Raw genomic sequence first — 18672 nt, forward strand, 5'->3', positions numbered from 1 at the left:
GCAGAAATCATTGTTTCTTGTTATTGGTGCAAAGTCAGCGTTCCATGTAATCACAACACTTGATAACGCTAACTCCCTCAACAGGCAGAAATCATGTCCACCTGCTACATACACAATAAAGTACCAAACGGAAACAACAGTGGTGACATCCCCCCTACCCATAAGCCCTGTGTGAAATTCACCATCAACTTCTGCCCTTAATACGCAAGGTTTTTAATGCTAATTGGAGACAATTGCTTTCGTGACGAATCACCACAGAACAGCAGCTCTGCCCATCCTCCGTCATGAAATCTAGAATGAAGCTGGAGAGGAACTGCAGGTGTGCGTCAGTGGCGTGGCACACAGACGTGGCACACAGACGGCCCATCCTCAGTAGGGGCAACCAGGGAGGGAGGGAGGAGGCTGCAAGGCTGCTTTCACGTTGTTCTCTTTACATCAAATCAGAGTAGACGGATGAGTGAGGGTAAAGCACCTGCCTTGAACATCTGGGGACTAAAGTTCAGCTCCCCAAAACCCACATTAAAAAAAACAAAAAGCCACTGTGCAAAGTGGCTTGCGTATAACCCCACTACAAAGGCGGCAGATTCAGAAGCTCTGCAGTAAGAAGGCTGGCCAAAAAGGGAAGAGTGCCGGGTTCAGTGCGGCCCTGCCTCCATGAATTAGGTGAGGAAGCCTAGGAAGACACATGTCCATGCTCACACTCTGTGCCCCCCACATATGTGAAAATATATACACAAACACCACACACATGTACATGCGCAAAACATCTTCTCATAAAACTGACTCCCAAATAAACTTTATTTTCAAAGAGAGTATCCCAATACACATAGAAATCTAAATATGATACAGAGAGCAGCTACGAGTTAAATTACGCCCATGTGAAGTCACAGCTGGCGTTTGATTATTCCCACTGCTATACAAAATGGCAGATGGCTTTAACAAGCATTATCTACACGCACATCTTTCTTCTATACTTCTGTGTGAACGTTTAGCTGAGGTACGACACAAATCCATGTGATAGAGTAATCGAGATTCTCTCTTCTTCCTTGCTCCAGCACAGCTGGTGGTGGCAGCTTGGTGCAAAGTGGCCTTCAAGACACATCACTATCCCAGGACACTCACAGGCCATCTCATCACCTTCCGGCTTCAGTGCCAGCAGTGGTGGCAGCCATTTGATAGTTATACCTGCCATCTTCAAGAACAGGTCCTTAGTATGTTTTCCCCATTAACATGTTTGGTGAGACAATGTCAGTGCAGAACTAGTGTACAATGTAATGTCTGCAAACAGCAGGAAGTGACAAGAACAGGTGGACTATGACATACACCTGACCCCTCTCTCTGGTTGCTGGGACGGTGAGTGACACAATTCAAAGCAATTGTGAAGACTATTCTCAGAAAACACAGACCTTCCTGTATCCTAAGGAGAGCTGTGATTGGCCAGGAACTGGCAGGTACTATCCCCAGAAGTGAAGATGCTAAGAGAAACAGGGCCCAACTTGCTGCTTCTTCGTTAGCAGAGAAGTGGAAGACTGAACTCAGGGACTGACGGTGCTTCTACAGATTAAGCACCAAGGCTGGGCTCACCAGCCAACCTCTGAACAGAGCTTCAAATCTCTAAAGAATTACCCAAAGACCCAGCAGCTTCCCAAGGGTGTCAGATACCCCCAGTCAGGCAATAGTGCACTTTAAACTATGAGGAGGTTTCCCTAACAAACGGAGATCTGGGAGGTTTGTTTTAAGATGAAAGCCAATTTGATGAAAACAATTTAAAAAACAGAATTGGTAGTCACTTTGGAAGCCAATTTGAGATAAAATAATAAAGGCCCGTTTTCATACCCAGGATAAGTATTGATAGTAGCTGTTATTGGTTAGCCTTGTTTTTGATGAGTCAGGATTGGGAAAAGTCTCTCTCACGATTCAATGCTGTTGCAAAGTAATATATTAGCCATGAACTGTATTTACTGAAGGACCAGAAGGCTAACCTGGTAGCCTCAAAAGTAAACACTGATTAGAAGTACAACTGTCTTCCATGCCCACCGTACTGTGATGCCCTGACACAAGGGAACAAACACATACATTATTTGTCTGGCTCATTGTAATAGTTTATTAGCCACTGGGAAGTCTCTGAACGCCTATCTTGAGTTACCGCCTCCCTTACCCATCAACATTGTATATCTCCACAGTGAGGCCAAAGCTGTTAAGGAATAAGGCCCACCATATTCCTCCTGTCCACAAGCAGGAACTCAAAAGCAGGTAAGGAAAACACTACTTCAGTGTAACCTGAAAACAGCGCCTTAGACTATCACAGAAGAATATTCCAGTAACAGAACTTTGAGAAAACAGAGGGAGGCAGACGGCCAGGGCACTGGTTTATGCTCCACCGTGAGTGTATGCTGTGGCATGTTTCTAGTTGCAATATGTTACCATTAGAAGCAAGCAAGCAAGACCAGCTTCTGTGTGAACATGAGAGCAGCCCAGTAGTCCTCTACGCAGAGACAACTGTCACTGCCCAATAACTTACCAGAAAGCTAGGGATATTTACAAAGTCTCTGGGGTCCTTTAAATAATAGAAAAATAATATAAAACTAAAAACAAGAAAGGCAAAGGAAAAAAAGCTTTGTTTAAAAAGGTGCTGCCTCCCCGTTAGAAATGAATGCGTGTAAAAATGGCAGCTGCTTCCCTACAGTTCGTCATGCACATATGTAAATTCTCTGGCAGATATAAACCCATCTTTGTCTTCATCTTCTTTATCAAAAATATCTTCCACCAAAGCATCGTGATGGCTTTCATTCACCACTGCACCGTGCTTCTCAAACTCATTCTGTAAATAGACTTTCACCTGCAAAATAACAGCTGTCATTAACAACTGGCCCTGTAACCCACAATGCACCATTACCATGATATACAGCAAGAACAAAAATAGTTCTGTTCCTAAAGGAATTAAAACAAACATTTGCTTTATAGCTATGTTAGAGACATCAAAAATAATATTTATAATACACATACATACATACACACACACATATATATGTATGTATATATACCTTTGCACCAAATATAAGGTTTTTATTACCTGCATTTTTGCCTGTGTTAGAGATGCTGTATGTCCATGAACCTGTAGCTCACTGCCTGCCACTCTGACTGGTCAATAAGTAAGACCCCAGGAGCTCCCTGTCTCTACCCCAGCCCCGCCCCCAGCCCCTGGGACTGTGGCATGCACTACCACACTCTACTTTTTGCATGGCACTAGGGATCCCAGTTCAGGTCCTCCTGATGACATGACAAGCACTGAGCCATCTCCATGGTCCGTTGGCTTGTTTTAAGCTGGATCCACTTTTATCCTTATAATTTCACATCAAGGAACCAACACTTAATTTAAGAATCTGTTGTTCACAGCCCATTTAAATTTGTGGGTATTCTTAGGAGTATGTGTGGGTACGTGTTCATGTGGAGTTGCACATGCGAGTGTGTATTTGGGTATATGGAGGCCAGAGCCAACCTCAGATGTCATTCTTTAGAGTCTTGGTTTTTGAGACATAGTCTCTCACTTGGAACTTGATGAGTGGGCGATCTGCCCGTCTCCACTTGCCAGCTCTAAGATTACACAAACACTCTTCCATACCCAGCTGTTTTCTCACCCTGGATTCTGGGTCTGGAACTTGGGTCATTGTGCGTGAACGGCAAGTACCTCACTCACAGCTAGCACCTCAGTTCCAACTTATAAGCATTTTTTTTTTTGGTTCTTTTTTTCGGAGCTGGGGACCGAACCCAGGGCCTTGCGCTTCCTAGGTAAGCGCTCTACCACTGAGCTAAATCCCCAGCCCCAACTTATAAGCATTTTAAATGCCTGGATTATACATCAATATTCTCTGACTCTAAATTATATCTATTGCTACTCTTCAAGTGTGAAAATGGTTTCTTTATGAACTCCACACAGTACAGTCAGCCCTATCGCCACAGCACTGTGTGTGAAGTGTTACAGTCACAAGAGAATCAACAGTGGCAAGCAAGCCTAGAGAGATCTGCCTGCTGCAGGATGTCTCCAGCAAAGGCACTCGTCAAGCACTAGAGAGTAACAGAGGTGCAAAGCAGGGGGAATAGACATTAAATGAGGCGAAGTTTCAACTTTATTTTGGTGTTTTATTTGACATGGCTTTCAAATTGTTTGTTATTCTGATTTAATTGAAAATCAAAATGTTTGGGCACCATTTTAAAGTGTTGAGAGAATCAACATAACCTTTTAAATGTTTAGATGTGCCATATATATTGCATTTTCTGCTAGCCGTGGCTAATATTTTCACAGCATTATACTATAACTATTGAATTAAATACACTTCAAAGAAATTGTTAACATCATAAAATCTTCCAGAAGTTTGTGAGATTTGATTATTTTAAATATTATTTTAAAGTTTAACTTATAGAAAAGGAAAGGAAAGTTCTATCTTTGTTTTTTTTTTTTTTTAGAATTTTATTTTATAAGGAGTTGCCTACATGTTTGTGCATCATATGTATGCCTGGTGCTCACAGAGGTCAATAAAAGGTACGAGGCATCAGATCAGCTAGAACTTGAGTTACAGACAGTTGTGAGCCATGTGGGTGCTGGGAACCAAACCTGGGTTCTCTCTAGAAGAGCAGCCAGTGCTCTTAACCATTAAACCACCTCTCCAGCCCCAAGAGGAGCATTCTTATGAACTATTTTTTATATGTGTATATTTTTATAGACATGTAATGATCAAAGAAAAATTTAAACAAATTATGCTACGTGGTTGATGGCTTACTTGAATGTTACAATTCACTCTGCTGAAACTAAGAGGTAAATGGGTAATAAGAAATACTCTATTGCCAGGCGTGGTAGTGCATGCCTTTGATATCAGCAGAAACAAGTGGATCTCTGTGTCAGCCAGGATTTCATAGAAAAACCCTGTCTCAAAAACCAACAAAACAAAACCAAAAAAATTATACTAATCAAAAGCTAATAGGTTAAATATGTATACATTATATATAATAAGTAATATACATATCATATATATCAGAAAGCATTCTTTTTTTTTTAATTTTTTTTTTATTTTTTATTTTTTTATTAACTTGAGTATTTCTTATATACATTTCAAGTGTTATTCCCTTTCCCGGTTTCCGGGCAAAATCCCCCTCCCCCCTCCCCTTCCTTATGGGTGTTCCCCTCCCAACCCTCCCCCCATTGCCGCCCTCCCCCCATAGTCTAGTTCACTGGGGGTTCAGTCTTAGCAGGACCCAGGGCTTCCCCTTCCACTGGTGCTCTTACTAGGATATTCATTGCTACCTATGGGGTCAGAGTCCAGGGTCAGTCCATATATAGTCTTTAGGTAGTGGCTTAGTCCCTGGAAGCTCTGGTTGCTTGACATTGTTGTACTTTTGGGGTCACGAGCCCCTTCAAGCTCTTCCAGTTCTTTCTCTGATTCCTTCAACGGGGGACCTATTCTCAGCTCAGTGGTTTGCTGCTGGCATTCGCCTCTGTATTTGCTGTATTCTGGCTGTGTCTCTCAGGAGCGATCTACATCCGGCTCCTGTCAGTCTGCACTTCTTTGCTTCATCCATCTTGTCCAATTGGGTGGCTGTATATGTATGGGCCACCTGTGGGGCAGGCTCTGAATGGGTGTTCCTTCAGTCTCTGTTTTAATCTTTGCCTCTCCCTTCCCAGCCAAGGGTATTCTTTTTCCTCATTTAAAGAAGGAGTGAAGCATTCACATTTTGATCATCCGTCTTGAGTTTCGTTTGTTCTAGGGATCTAGGGTAATTCAAGCATTTGGGCTAATAGCCACTTATCAATGAGTGCATACCATGTATGTCTTTCTGTGATTGGGTTAGCTCACTCAGGATGATATTTTCCAGTTCCAACCATTTGCCTACGAATTTCATAGACTCGTTGTTTTTGATAGCTGAGTAATATTCCATTGTGTAGATGTACCACATTTTCTGTATCCATTCCTCTGTTGAAGGGCATCTCGGTTCTTTCCAGCTTCTGGCTATTATAAATAAGGCTGCGATGAACATAGTGGAGCACGTGTCTCTTTTATATGTTGAGGCATCTTTTGGGTATATGCCCAAGAGAGGTATAACTGGATCCTCAGGCAGTTCAATGTCCAATTTTCTGAGGAACCTCCAGACTGATTTCCAGAGTGGTTTTACAGTCTGCAATCCCACCAACAATGGAGGAGTGTTCCTCTTTCTCCACATCCTCGCCAGCATCTGCTGTCACCTGAGTTTTTGATCTTAGCCATTCTCACTGGTGTGAGGTGAAATCTCAGGGTTGTTTTGATTTGCATTTCCCTTATGACTAAAGATGTTGAACATTTCTTTAGGTGTTTCTCAGCCATTCGGCATTCAGAAAGCATTCTTAGAAAGGCTTTAAGCTTTCATAATCCAGAGGTCTGAAACAATTATGTGCTAGAATCAAATCAGATAAAGAAAAAGCTGGGGGTTTTGGGGGGGGGGGGAACTTGACAGAAGCAAGTTTTCTTTTACATTTGCGCTCCATCTAAGTCTGTCCAGGATTTTATTTCCAAATGGTTCACTACAAACCTCTCTCTCTCCCTCCTCCCTCCATCCCTCCCCCTTCTTCCTTCCCTCCCCTCTTTTCATTCATCAAATTCTCCCACTGTTCATTTGGCTCCAATTTCCAAAACGTGCTTAACCACAGAAAGCTCAACAGACCACTGTGGCAGGACATAGCAGGAAGTCAGAGCTACAGGAACCACTCTGCAGGAACCACTGTGATCCATGAAGGGGCAGCCACACCCTGGAGCACATCTCTGTAGAAGCTGGCACAGGAAACAATATATCCATTCTAATCAGCAGAGTTCACAGGCTGATATGTGACTCAGCATACACAGAAATTTGTTTTGAAGCCATATCCATTGGAGACTCTACTACTTTTGCATCCCCAAAGCATGTGTATATTGGCCTCAAATCCATGCTTTTCTGAACCTATCGTAGAACCCTTGAAACAGGTCAAGTAGTGGCATGGGCTTAAGTTCACCACACACTTGCATAACAGTTGTAAAAAATATTTTGTAACTTCCAGTGTCCTCCTAAAGGAGCTTGTAAATGTTTCTGGCCTTCTTTCAAACAGACCTTTCTCCAAAACTCACTGCAAATAACCAGAGCTTTCTCCAAAGTGCCTGCCAAGGAACACGGCTTTCTCTGATGGAATAAATAAACAAATAAAGCACGGACAGCAGCGGGGCCTACAGAGTGACCACCAGCTCAAACTGTCCCGTAGCTGTGTTCCTCAACCAGCTTGGCTCAGCAGCACATGCTGCCTGCCGCTGTCAGAAGCCAAACAGAGCAGTGCACTTGAAGGATGGCTGCTTCTGGATATGTTGGTTTCATCGGATTTTCTCCTCTAGGAAGGGTCAGAATTCCAGACGACCCTCCTAAAATGTAAGATTCCAGTCTCCATTTTTATTTGAACCATGTCTACCAGTAGAAAGAACTGTACCGGTTGTGACAAGGCCACACCAGCAGGGCCTAATCAGGACCCTGTAAACTTAAAAAGCGAAGCAGGGCCTCATGAGTGCCTATGCTACACTTTTCTATTGACTTTAAAGTATAATCGAGGAGCAGGGAGATGGCTCAGCGGATAAGACCATTTGCAGCAGAAGCATGAGGACCCAATCCCAAATGTCTAGCACTGCAAAAAGTGCACGTGCCTGCAACCCCAGCTGCAATGACAAGAAAAAGAGAAATCCCAAGTAGCCAGACTAGCCAAAATGGTTCAGTGTCCGTCACAAGGCAATAAGGCAGTCAGAAACAGGGGAAGCCACCGGTGTCCTGCTCTTCTGGCCTCTGCATGCACACTCACGGGTGTACACACTGCACACTTACATGCATGCACCACATATACAAACCACATACATAAAAACGTGTCGCCAAAATGCTGCTTCCGACTCCCCATGAATGGCTAACTGCAGCCCAACTTGTATCACCCTTTGCCATCCCATCCATGCCCCGCTGGGCTAGAGCAGTGGTCTCGGCCCTCTCTTCCCAGACTCTGACCTGCCAATATATGCTATTTATGTAGGGTAAGGTGGTCTAAAGCCATTGGAACAAAAGTAAGGAGGGGATGGCCAGGGGAAGGAAAGGGGGCTAGGAGGAGGGAAACAAGTTATTATATGGATTAATGTAGATGCAGTCTCAGGATCTGTTCTGTGAATGAAGGAAGCTACTAAATATAGTATGTGTATTTTTCCTGCCTTTTGCATAAGAAAAGGTGAACGAATGATATCTATTTGTGTAAACACTAGAAAAACACATTAGAAACTAATAGATGAGGGAGGGATCCAGTGAAGGACTGAGATGACATGGGCACAACAAACACTTCTCACTTATGAGGTGCTGAGGGTTGATCTCAGAGCCTTGCGCATTCTGAGGAAATGCTTGGCCACTGAGTTCTATGCCCAGGCCAAGACTTCTTCATATAGTAATTTAAATCAGTCGGTTTTTTAAGTCATGAGAATGTTTTTTATATATAAACATTTATGACATTATATATATAAACATATATATAAATGTTTTATATGTCTATTTTTTTTTTTTTTAGTGAGAGAGAATTACTATTTATCTTGGATAGAGGGGAAAGGTTAGCTGTTACTGCCCCAGCATATGAAACCCAGTGAGAGGGACTCTAAATCCCAGCACTTAAGGAACTGAGGCAGGAGGCTCACAAAGTCAAAGCAAGCCTGGACACCACAGGGAGATCCCGTCTCAATCAAAGAAAGCCAACAAGCAACCAAACAAAACCAGAAAGAAACAAATCTATTATGGTCCCCAATAATTTTGTTTGAGACAACATCAGTTTCTGGCTCTTACTGTGAAGCTCACCAAAACATTAAAAAAAACAAAAACAAAAAACAAAAAAAAACCAAAAAACAAAAACCTGGGCCTCCCCGGTGGCACAGCAGAATGAGCATCCGGGTACGGGTGGAGGACTGGAGCCTCATGGCAAGAACCATGGGTACGCGTCTACCTCCGCTCTCTCTCCACAATAGCCAGTGACAGCGAGGAAGGCTTGAGACTCGGAGAAACCTCCTCTTCCTCCTACCTCAAATGTCAGGCCTTCCGGTGGCTGAGGAAGAATTTTCCCTCTGTAAAATCCAGAAATCCCCTCCTGCAGAGGCTGACTTCAACAAACTTGGTCAGGCAAACCGCCTGTTGGAGAGTACTCCGAAAGCGGTTCAAGTCGGCCATCTTAAGCAGAAACCATCCACACGAGAAACTTCTCAGGATCTACGTGTGCCTCATATGGCCATTACCATCATGGAAAAAATGAAGCTTTCCAAGATTGGGATGAGGATGAGACACAGTCAACTCTAAGCTAGGAGAGAAGGAAAGAGGCAGGAGGCTGGGCACGCCTTTCAGCCAATGCACTTCTCCTCTGAGCAGTGACTTCCTCCAAAAAAGAGGCAACTTTCAAAGCACTTTAGGAAAAGCTGTGAATATTTTATCCAAATAAAATAAAATGTCTTTATTACCTACTTATTCTTTGGGAACTTTGTATAGTATATTTTATCATGCTCTTCCAACTGCTAACTCTTCCCAGATTCCCTCCATCCATCCAATTTCAAGTTCTTTCTCTCTTTTAAAAAAGGAAGCCCCCTGTGGAGGCTTCATGCCCCAGAGAAGGGGGATGCTAGAGGGTTGAGGGTGGAGTGGGTGGGTTGGAGGGCGGGTGCACCATCTAAGAGGCAAAGGAAATGGGGAGGGTGGGGCTTAGTGGAAGTAAGACCAGGAAGGGAGACATTTGAAATCTAAATAAATAAAATAATTAATAAAAAAGAAACTTAAAAAAGAAATAGTTACAGCCTAGCCAGGTAAATATATTGCTATAAATCTCATTTAACTTTCCCACCTCACTGGAATAGGCTCATAAAAGACAACAAAAACCTGCAGAAAACTCAGTGACAGAATAAGATTGTCTATACAGTCTGTGTATTTAGAAATAAAATGGCACAATCAGGTATAAAGAAGAGACCACATTACAGTTAATAAAAAATCAATCTCACAATCTCAAAGTAAAAAAAAAAAAAAAAGGAAAACCCCACCAAGAACCATGGGGTCTGATTTCTATTGGGCTGACTTCTGAGCATGGGGCCTGCCCTGGGTCTGGCTGACATACCCACTGCTATTCCTTTGAAGAAAACTTACTTTTCTTCTCCCGGCAGCTAAGGTATTTCTAAAAACGTGCGCTTAAAATAAAAGTACAAGAAAAACAGTGGAGAGGCAGAGGGTAGGGTCACCTCGTGCTTAGAGAGTTTCCAGTCGTCGTTGAGATCCATTTCTTGAAATGATTCGTGGGACCTTGGGCCATTTCGAATTTCCAGGAGGTCAATGTTGAATATCAGTGTGCTCTCTGGGGGTATTTTACCTAATGTGAGGAGGTGGGGAAAGTTTTATTTAGAAGATCTAAAAGTATTCATAACAAAATCAATTATGGTAACAGACATTTTAACGACATTCAATGAAGAGGTTTTCTGCAATTGTCACAGACAGTGGAAGTCACTTATTACTATAATCATGCTTTATCCAGGAAGAAAAGTAGAACAGAAGAAGGAATAACCAACCCGAACTGGCAGAACAGCACTGTGTTTAGGGTGGCAAAAAACACATGTACAGGTGTTTATGCAGATGTTCCTAAAAGCCTTGATGTTAACTTTCAAATGTGACTTCTAAAGGGCTTGAGTAATTCAGACTGAATCGCATTGTAAGAGATGTGTTCATTTAGATCAGAAAGTCTGAAAGTACACAGAGTTGGCACTACAGTGTCTACCACTGGGGGGCAGTATACAATAGTGGGAGCTCTGTGGACATGGCACACATTTGAAATTCACGTCTGCCACCTCTAGGCTTCTGTTCCTTATCTGGAAAATGATGGACAATTTTCTACCTTAGGCATCCGTGGGGAGGACAAAGGGGGGGAAATCCTTACAAAAATTAAAACCCTCAGGGTTATTCTTGATAAATAGTGCTTGATATGCTGCAAAGATATAATTTTTTATGGTTTTACAAATAATAAAGGAGGGGCTGGGGATTTAGCTCAGTGGTAGAGCGCTTACCTAGGAAGCGCAAGGCCCTGGGTTCAGTCCCCAGCTCCGAAAAAAAAAAAAAAAAAAAGAACCAAAAAAAAAAAAAAAAACAAGGAAAATAATTCAAATTTTTCAACAACTTAGGATACCTCCTGACATAGGACTTTGTGCATTTATCTGTTGAGACATTTAATCAGAAAATGGAAATCTAAATCAACTTCTGAAAGGAAACTAAAAAAAGAAAAAAGAAAGAAAAAGAAAGGAAACTAACACATCTTTAATAAAAGACCTTGTTAAAATCTGGGGGTGCAAACAAACAAAAAAAAAACTCAAATAAGAATCAAAGAAACAAACCGTTCTTAGAAGTTTAGGCTCTTTCTCAAACTTGCTTTCTCTATTTAATATAAAGGTCAGGGTACAAAGGTCAGGGTACAGAGGTCAGGATACACTCATTAGACAAGTCTTTGCTGTGTCCCCATTTCCTCAAAGTTCTATGAAAGGATAGTCAGTTTCTAAGAGAAAACCAGTCACAGTGGGAGCCAAAGCTTACCGTTGCTGATGGAGACGGGGAAGGGACATGCACTAGACCGGTGGGAAAGCTGGTATCTCTCCAAGGAGGCATGCAAGCATGTACTAAAATACTACAAAATTAGTGGTCAACACACGTTAGAAGAATTAGTTTCATGACACCAGAGAAAACAACTTAAGAGTTAGATCTCTGCATGCTGCGAAGTGAAGTTGAATTAAACATGTCACAGACTACTACTACTGCTGCCACATACACAGAGTTAATAGTAACAGACCAGAAACACGGGGAAGAGAACGATTACATCTAGGCATTAAAGAACCCTCTCCTAGGATGCTCGGTTTTCTTCTGTAAAGAATATAATTAGAACTGAATGAGTTTAATAGCCACGCCAGGGGACGTGGCTTAGACGGCTAGTCCTGCTTTGGAGTACATCCTACTCACAGGAAACCGGCAAGGAATCTTGATCCCTACTTTGTCAATGGTTATGCTTGGCTGAAAAAATGCCATGAGGTCTAATTATACCACACCGGAGTGATTCTCTATGTGCTTCTGATGACTTCTTACAATTCTTTTCTTCACTGTGTAAGTATGGCATTGTCTCCACAGAGAATTTGGAAGATAGACTCAGAAATGAATGTAATTCTCAGAATCACAGTACACTATGAATATTTTATTCATTGTGATTCACTTTCTATGTGCATATACTTCCCATGGGGAAAGCTAGACAGACAGAAAACCTATTTGCTACTTTTACATTGCACACATTTCATATGTAGTATTTTTATTTTTTGGAAATGGCACGTTTAATAAGTGAGCTATGTCTTACTTGGCTAACCCTGATTATAACACACTTAAGTTAGTTCCAGTTGGTTTAATAACAACACAGTGGTAGACATCCTGGTTCACAATCCTGCTCTTCAGATCTGGCCACTGACCTAGATCAGATTTCAGTGAGGAAAACACCTCTGGGGCCAGTTGATAAGCATCACCCAACAGCCCTTGGAGTGCTGCATGAATTCAGCTAAAATACCAGGTGTCAGGGCCTTAGGAAAAAACTGGCCCAAAAGCTGTGTGGACCAGCCCACCTGCTTGTAATATGAAGACAATTATTTCCAACTCAAGTCAATACATTATTTTAAATTAAACCATTGAGAAAGGCAGTGGTGGCACACACCTTTAATGCCAAGACTCATAAGGCAGAGGCAGGCAGATCTCTGAGCTAAGGCCAGCCTGGTTTAGAGAGCAAATTCCAGGACAGCCAGGGCTATACAGAGAAACTCTGCTTTGAAAGCCAAAAAATAAATTAATTAAATTAAGTGATTGAAAACTTTACAAATACATTTAAATGTAAGAATGTGACTCTCTCCGAGTGAGAGCTACAGTGTGGAAGACTTCCTAGCTGTAAACTCTATACAGCCATCCATCAAACTACATCCGATGAAGCTACTCCACATGTCCCAATCATTAAGACACTCTTGTTGGACGGCTTCTCTTCTCGAATTGCTAAAGCGGGTTGGCAGGTCTCCTCTACGGAGGGAGGACACACTGGAGCTGCACAGTGGTGAGGATTGCAGTTTTACCTTTTCCTTCTTTGCCATAGCCCAGGGCAGGAGGAATGGTGAGCTTTCGCTTCTCTCCCACACACATTCCCTTCAAGCCTTGGTCCCAGCCTTTGAGAACCTCCAGTATGCCCAGGGTGAACCAGACGGGCTGGCCATTGTTATGTTTGTGACTGCCAGGAAGGAAACACAGTAGAATTTTAAAAGCTCATTTTGTTTAATCACTAGGAATTGAAGCCAGAGCCCTATGTATGCTAGGACAGCACCTTATACATTAGAGAGTTTGTTTATTTTTTTTATGACTTAAAACAAAGATCCTTGCTGTGTTTCATGTGTTTAACCCATCAGTGCTTAAGCTTACGAACTTAGAAATTAAAGAGAACAGCAATTCTTGGATTAGAAATACACACACACCCAAGTCTTCTTCATATTAATTCATTTCCCTGCCCATTTTTCTTGCTGCAAAATTCATAAATTAAGCCAGCTTGAGAAGGGCAGAGAAAATAGTAAAAAAAAAATAATAATTAATTTGAACATGTACTTTAAAGTATTATCATAAATTTGTCTGTAATTCCAATGACAATCCTATCATTGATAGGTATTCTTGGAACATTGTCCCCAGGATTTGGTCTTCTGTCCCTCAAGCCTCAAGAAGCTCAAATCCACAGTAGTTGCATATAACCTACTGTATACATTAAACCATCTTTAGATTATACAGATTATAATAGAAATGCTATATGAATAGCTCTTATACTGAGTAATGACAATACAAAGTCTCCACATGTTCAATAACTATATATTTTTTCAAATAATCTGGATCTATAGTTAATTTGAATTGAGAGACATAGAACCTGCAGACAGGGGGTCAACTATTCCAGTTTTAGCCCTTGTACAGAGAAAATGATGTTAAATGTACCAGTATTTGGCTTCAGATATACCTAACCCCCAAGTTCAAGTTATTACTGACAAAGTCATACTTTCCCAGGAAGGTAACAGACCAAGGAAAACAGGGAGTGTCTTAAGTTTGAGAAGGAAGAGAAAAAGCTAGAAGACGTATTGCTAATACCTGAAAGTCTATTTGCACCCAGACATACAAGGGTGTCTCATTCCCTGTCTATAAGCCTTCTTGCTGTACAGTTCACTGATGGTTCTGATGCATGAAAAAGGCTGTTTCACCCTAAATCTCCACTCATGTTCAGACCCTTTCCAAAGATCTACCATGGGGCTACTCAGGAAATCCTGGAGTACAGCCCCTCAAGTTCTAGAGAGGAAAGGAACCGTCTAAATGTGCGGGCATCCCGAGAGAGTAGAATAGTTTAACTACTAGAATCTGAGAATTCCTAGGCAGTTAATTCCTTTCAATAATGGAAGTGTTCTATTTCAGGGTAATTCTTAGGTTGAATAAAACATCCTTGGGCTAAGCTTATGGGTACCATGGTTAACAAAATCTGGGTAAATGGTATTTTTGTTTTGTTTTGTTTTGTTTTTTTGAGACAGGTTTTCTCTATGTAGTCCTGGTTGTCCTAGAACTTACTCTATAGACCACGTTGGCCTCAAACTCTGGGATCTGCCTGCCTCTGCCTCCAAGTGCTGGGATGAAAGGCAGGCCCCACCACTTCCCAAACATTCCTGTTTCTGTTACTGCACAGGCCCTTACATGAGGTAAAAAGAACAGAGAAGCAGCAATCATGCGCTCTAACTACATTTGGTCACATTTCTTTTTACAGTTAAACTAGTTATCACACAGATGATGACTCTGGTCACACAAAACACTCTCTGCAGACTTTAATGAAATCTCTTCATTTTCATTAGATCCCATTAGCCAAGCCTAAGATTTTACTTGAAGTCTGCATGCAACAGTCCCTTTGCCAAGTACCACAACTTAAGCAGTAAACTGCTACAAAGTGTCCTTGCAGGGTTTTTTGGCCCTTAGAAGGGAAAGAACTTAGGCTAGATATGAAAGGGTTCAGACTGAAAGCAAGAATGTAACTGAGATCCTGAAGTGCAATGTCACAGAATTGGTTACTATCTACTGTGCGCTGGCCTCACTGAGAAGGGCAATGCTCTGACAAATTGTTTTTGAAACCTTTCACCAGAACAAGCTGTTTGGAGGACTGTCATTCGCTACCCTTAAGCCTGGCAGACCATGTCTCACGGTTTATCAAAACAAAACAAACTGAAGGATCTAAAATGAGCTGAAGCTTTAGACTTAGCTCGTCACTCCCGCATCTGCGAAAACCTCTCCCTCTCCTTTCCCCTCGTGACTCTGTGACTCTCAAGGCTGTTGTGCTATGAACTCCTTTATTCTCCCTGATCAGCACAATTGACCACGAGCTCCCACACTTACCCAGTGCTCTGAACATTCTGTACTCCCCATAAACTGAGCCCTTTCTTGTGCACCTCCTCTCTGCACGAGGTGAGCTGCTGGAGGCCCAGAACTTGTTTTTAGTAAACTTTGCATCTCCAGGCCCTGGGGTGGGATTTCACAGCTGAATGAATGAATGGATGGATGCAGATACTAGAAAGTGAACTTTCTGACCAACCCTGAGGAAGAGCTGCTTAAATACTTTCTGAATGAAAATCATTATACTTGTTAATATTATCTGCTTAATTTCTTTGTTTATAAAAAAAAGAAATGCTAGTGTAAACCACCCGGAAATCCTTCTACTCTTCTATAACCACATCTATGCCATGGATGAAGCCTGACTTTCTAGAAGCAATGACTTTCTGTCATCATGTGCTTTGACCAAAATGCCACCTTCCAGAAAGTTCAACTGGTCGCTTGAAACAGTATTTGTATATCTTTTAGAAGCAGGCAAATAGATTGTGCATTTTGCTTTTGAAGAAAAATGACACATTTTAATATCTTTTATGTGCAATTAAAAGGGGAATCAGATATTTTACCTACAGAATGGAGTTTAAGACAGAAAATTCTATTAAGCCTTTTCTACTTACTGCTTAACCTAAGTAAGTATCTCTGTAAAACCTCAACTACTCTAGATATAATTTTAAAAAATAAAATGATAAGGAAATTAATTTATCAAGACTACATGTTTCCAGGAAGTCCTTTCAAGGTTTTGACCTATAGAACTGTCTTTCGACAATGTTTTTTCTCCAAAGGGAAGCAAGTATTTCAGTTTTTTGTTTCAGTTTGTAGAAGTAAAGAACTGTCAGCTTCACAGTAGGAGGGCTGGTGCGAATGGGTGGGTCCTTTATCATTCTGCCTGCGAGGCAAAATTACTTACGTGGAATGAAACAGGGAGCCATCCTTTTCTAAATAGCCTTCGTAGTGGACCAACATCAGATCCCCTCCCTTGGTCTTGCGATGGCAGATGAATGGTTTCTGAAGAACTTCGATCTTCACTTCTGGCTCGGGGATCAGAGCTCCACTCAAAACCGTGACCCACAGTGTCAAGTTCGCATTCCACAAGAAAAACCTCATGTTACCAAAGCAGAGGAAAGGCCTCCGACTTCATAGAGTTAAAAATGTGCCGAAAGCAGACGACAGCTTAGGACAAGTTCAGGACTCCCCCAACAGACACCCTCCGAGGAAGACGTGGCACTTTACTACGAACTTTCACACATACCAGGAACTCACATTAAAGAGTTAAAGCCCCATCCCAAGGTGATTGGCTCTGATAAGGCCGCTGCTTGGGAAGGGCGTCCTTCCACTGGCTAGCGGTGCTGTCCCTCAGGCGCTTCTCCAGCCAATGGCGCAGCAAAAATGTAATGGTTGTTCTGCTCCGGTTGTGCCCCTTCGGAATAGTCCTAGAGCCTGCACGCTTGGAAATTCTCCCACCTCCCACCGAGGGAAGGCAGCTGGATGCAGGCTAACATCCTTGGGGCATGTGGGGTGGAGGAGCTTTGTTTCTGTGAAATATTCCAGCTAGGGAGTTTGGGGCCAGGTAACACTCGGGATTTTGGAAAGACCAGACGCTGGGAAGCACTCTGCCCGAAGATGCCACAAATAAAGACTCAGAACTATGGTTACTAATTTAGAACATAAACTCTAAGGACCTAATAGGATGCTTTAGGGTTCACAAAGCACATTCTGGTGCAAGATCTTCACTAACTTAACGTGGCTATCCCCTCCCCCCCCCCCCCAATTTGGACAGTATCTTAGGCTTTTCATTCTTGGGTTCAAACATCATGACTAATAGCAACTTGGGGAGGAAAGGACTTTTACCTATTACACTTCTATATTATAGTCCATTATCCAGGGAAGTTCAGGGCAGGAACTCAAAGCAGCAATTAGAAATCAAGAACTGATAGAGATAGAGAGGCCATAGAAGAATGCTGCTTACTGGCTTGCTCCGCCTGCTTTTCATAACACCTAAGAATGAATGGTACCACTCTCAGTGGGCTGGACCTTTTCACATCGATCAGTAGGTAAGAAAATGCACTAGGGACTTGCCTACAGGCAAATCTTATGGTTCACAGCTCCTCTTCCCAAATTACTCTAGATTGTGTTAAGTTGCGAAAAACTAGCCCACACAGAAAGTTTTCTTAGGTTAGAAGTTAGTGTCCTGCTTAAGTTTACTTGGCCGAAAAGAATTTGCACTCCACCTAAAGACTTGGCCTGATTTCATTCTACAAACATCGCTGTCAATGACTGACTGCTAATAATTCATCAGTTATGTGGAGAGTAAAGAATGGCTAAGGACGTCTTTCTTTAAAAAACAGAAAAAGGAGGAGGAGGAGGAGGAGGAGGAGGAGGAGGAGGAGGAGGAGGAGGAGGAGGAGGAGGAAAGGAGAGAGAGATGAGAAAGAAATGGCATTTGTGTTTAATAATTATACAGCTTAGAGTTCCTAGTTCTAAACAGCTGCCCTTATTTCAGATGTAGTCCATTGCAGCAGACTAAGAAACTAGAAATCATCAAAAAAAGGAACTCTAAATTAAAACAACAGCAACAAAACACAAACAAAAAAACGGCATTAAGCAAGGTGTGCGGTCCAGGCAAATAACCAATTAAGTTATATATTATTTACTAAACCTGTCAACTTTACATTAAGGGGAAAATGCCCACACTTAAGCCCTTCAGAGCCTATTTCTACAACACTAACATTTGGGTTGTATTGGGCTTCTCAACATTCACCTTCCATTAACCTGACATTTTTCTTAAATAAAAATACTGATAACAGTGCATTTTCATACTTTGGTGTACACAGAAATTCCCCTTGGGGAGCTTGTGAAAGTGTCGATTTTTGATTCAAAAGGTCTGGAACCCAGGCAAGACTGTACGGTGCAGTCAATGCCGGCGGTCCAAGGACCAAGCTTCCAGTTTAGAGGCCCCACGGTTTGAAGAGCGCCTTAAACTGGTGCATCCGGAAACGAATACAGACTGGCCTCATCCGAGGATTCCGGGTCTCAGCCGGGAACTTTCTCCACAGACAAGCTTAAAATTAAAAGCTGGACCCCTGGAGCCTAGACCCCAAGGGTGACCTGCCACCCCCGTGCGCACCCGAGCCCCGCCCCCCAGCCAGCCCCTCTGCGCCGCGGCCAAACCCCGGCGTGGATTTGGGA

The 18672-nt window shown here is 42.3% G+C and overlaps 1 protein-coding gene and 1 long non-coding RNA gene across 5 annotated transcripts in view; one reads left to right on the forward strand and one right to left on the reverse strand.

Moving 5' to 3' along the window:
- The window catches only part of LOC102553885 (uncharacterized), a 21621-nt gene extending 11548 nt beyond the window's left edge, over positions 1-10073 (forward strand). The window contains exon 4 of the long non-coding RNA XR_001837593.3: positions 6677-10073. This is a non-coding gene — a long non-coding RNA (uncharacterized LOC102553885). The remainder of the gene's footprint in view (positions 1-6676) is intronic.
- Positions 781-16858, reverse strand: Fkbp14 (FKBP prolyl isomerase 14). 4 transcript variants are annotated; one of them, XM_039107797.2, is made up of 4 exons: positions 13170-13304; positions 11611-11701; positions 10275-10402; positions 781-2839 (listed from the first exon to the last, which is right to left on the reverse strand). In XM_039107797.2, exons 1-4 carry the CDS (start codon positions 13185-13187, stop codon positions 2681-2683), a joined length of 396 nt encoding a protein of 131 aa, XP_038963725.1. In that variant the 5' UTR covers positions 13188-13304; the 3' UTR covers positions 781-2680. The 4 variants fall into 4 exon arrangements, with proteins under 4 accessions (XP_038963725.1, NP_001013228.1, XP_017448176.1 ...); NM_001013210.1 differs by lacking the exon at positions 11611-11701 and adding an exon at positions 16394-16702 and having other exon boundaries at positions 2081-2839; positions 13170-13321; XM_017592687.3 differs by lacking the exons at positions 781-2839; positions 11611-11701 and adding exons at positions 5204-6797; positions 16394-16858 and having other exon boundaries at positions 13170-13321.
- Between the last annotated feature and the right edge of the window lie 1814 nt (positions 16859-18672).

The sequence above is a fragment of the Rattus norvegicus genome, chromosome 4 (assembly GCF_036323735.1).
Source record: "Rattus norvegicus strain BN/NHsdMcwi chromosome 4, GRCr8, whole genome shotgun sequence".
Classification (NCBI taxonomy): Eukaryota; Metazoa; Chordata; class Mammalia; order Rodentia; family Muridae; genus Rattus; species Rattus norvegicus.

What these genes read in the sequence shown, in the direction of transcription:
- Fkbp14 (NM_001013210.1), bottom strand. Translation starts at nt 16,590, where the DNA reads ATGAGGTTTTTCTTGTGGAATGCGAACTTGACACTGTGGGTCACGGTT. An exon ending in GGCTCCCTGTTTCATTCCAC is followed by an intron (nt 13,322 to 16,393) that starts GTAAGTAATTTT and finishes CCTTCCTGGCAG; the next exon opens with TCACAAACATAACAATGGCC. An exon ending in GGAAACTCTCTAAGCACGAG is followed by an intron (nt 2,840 to 10,274) that starts GTGACCCTACCC and finishes GTTATTTTGCAG; the next exon opens with GTGAAAGTCTATTTACAGAA.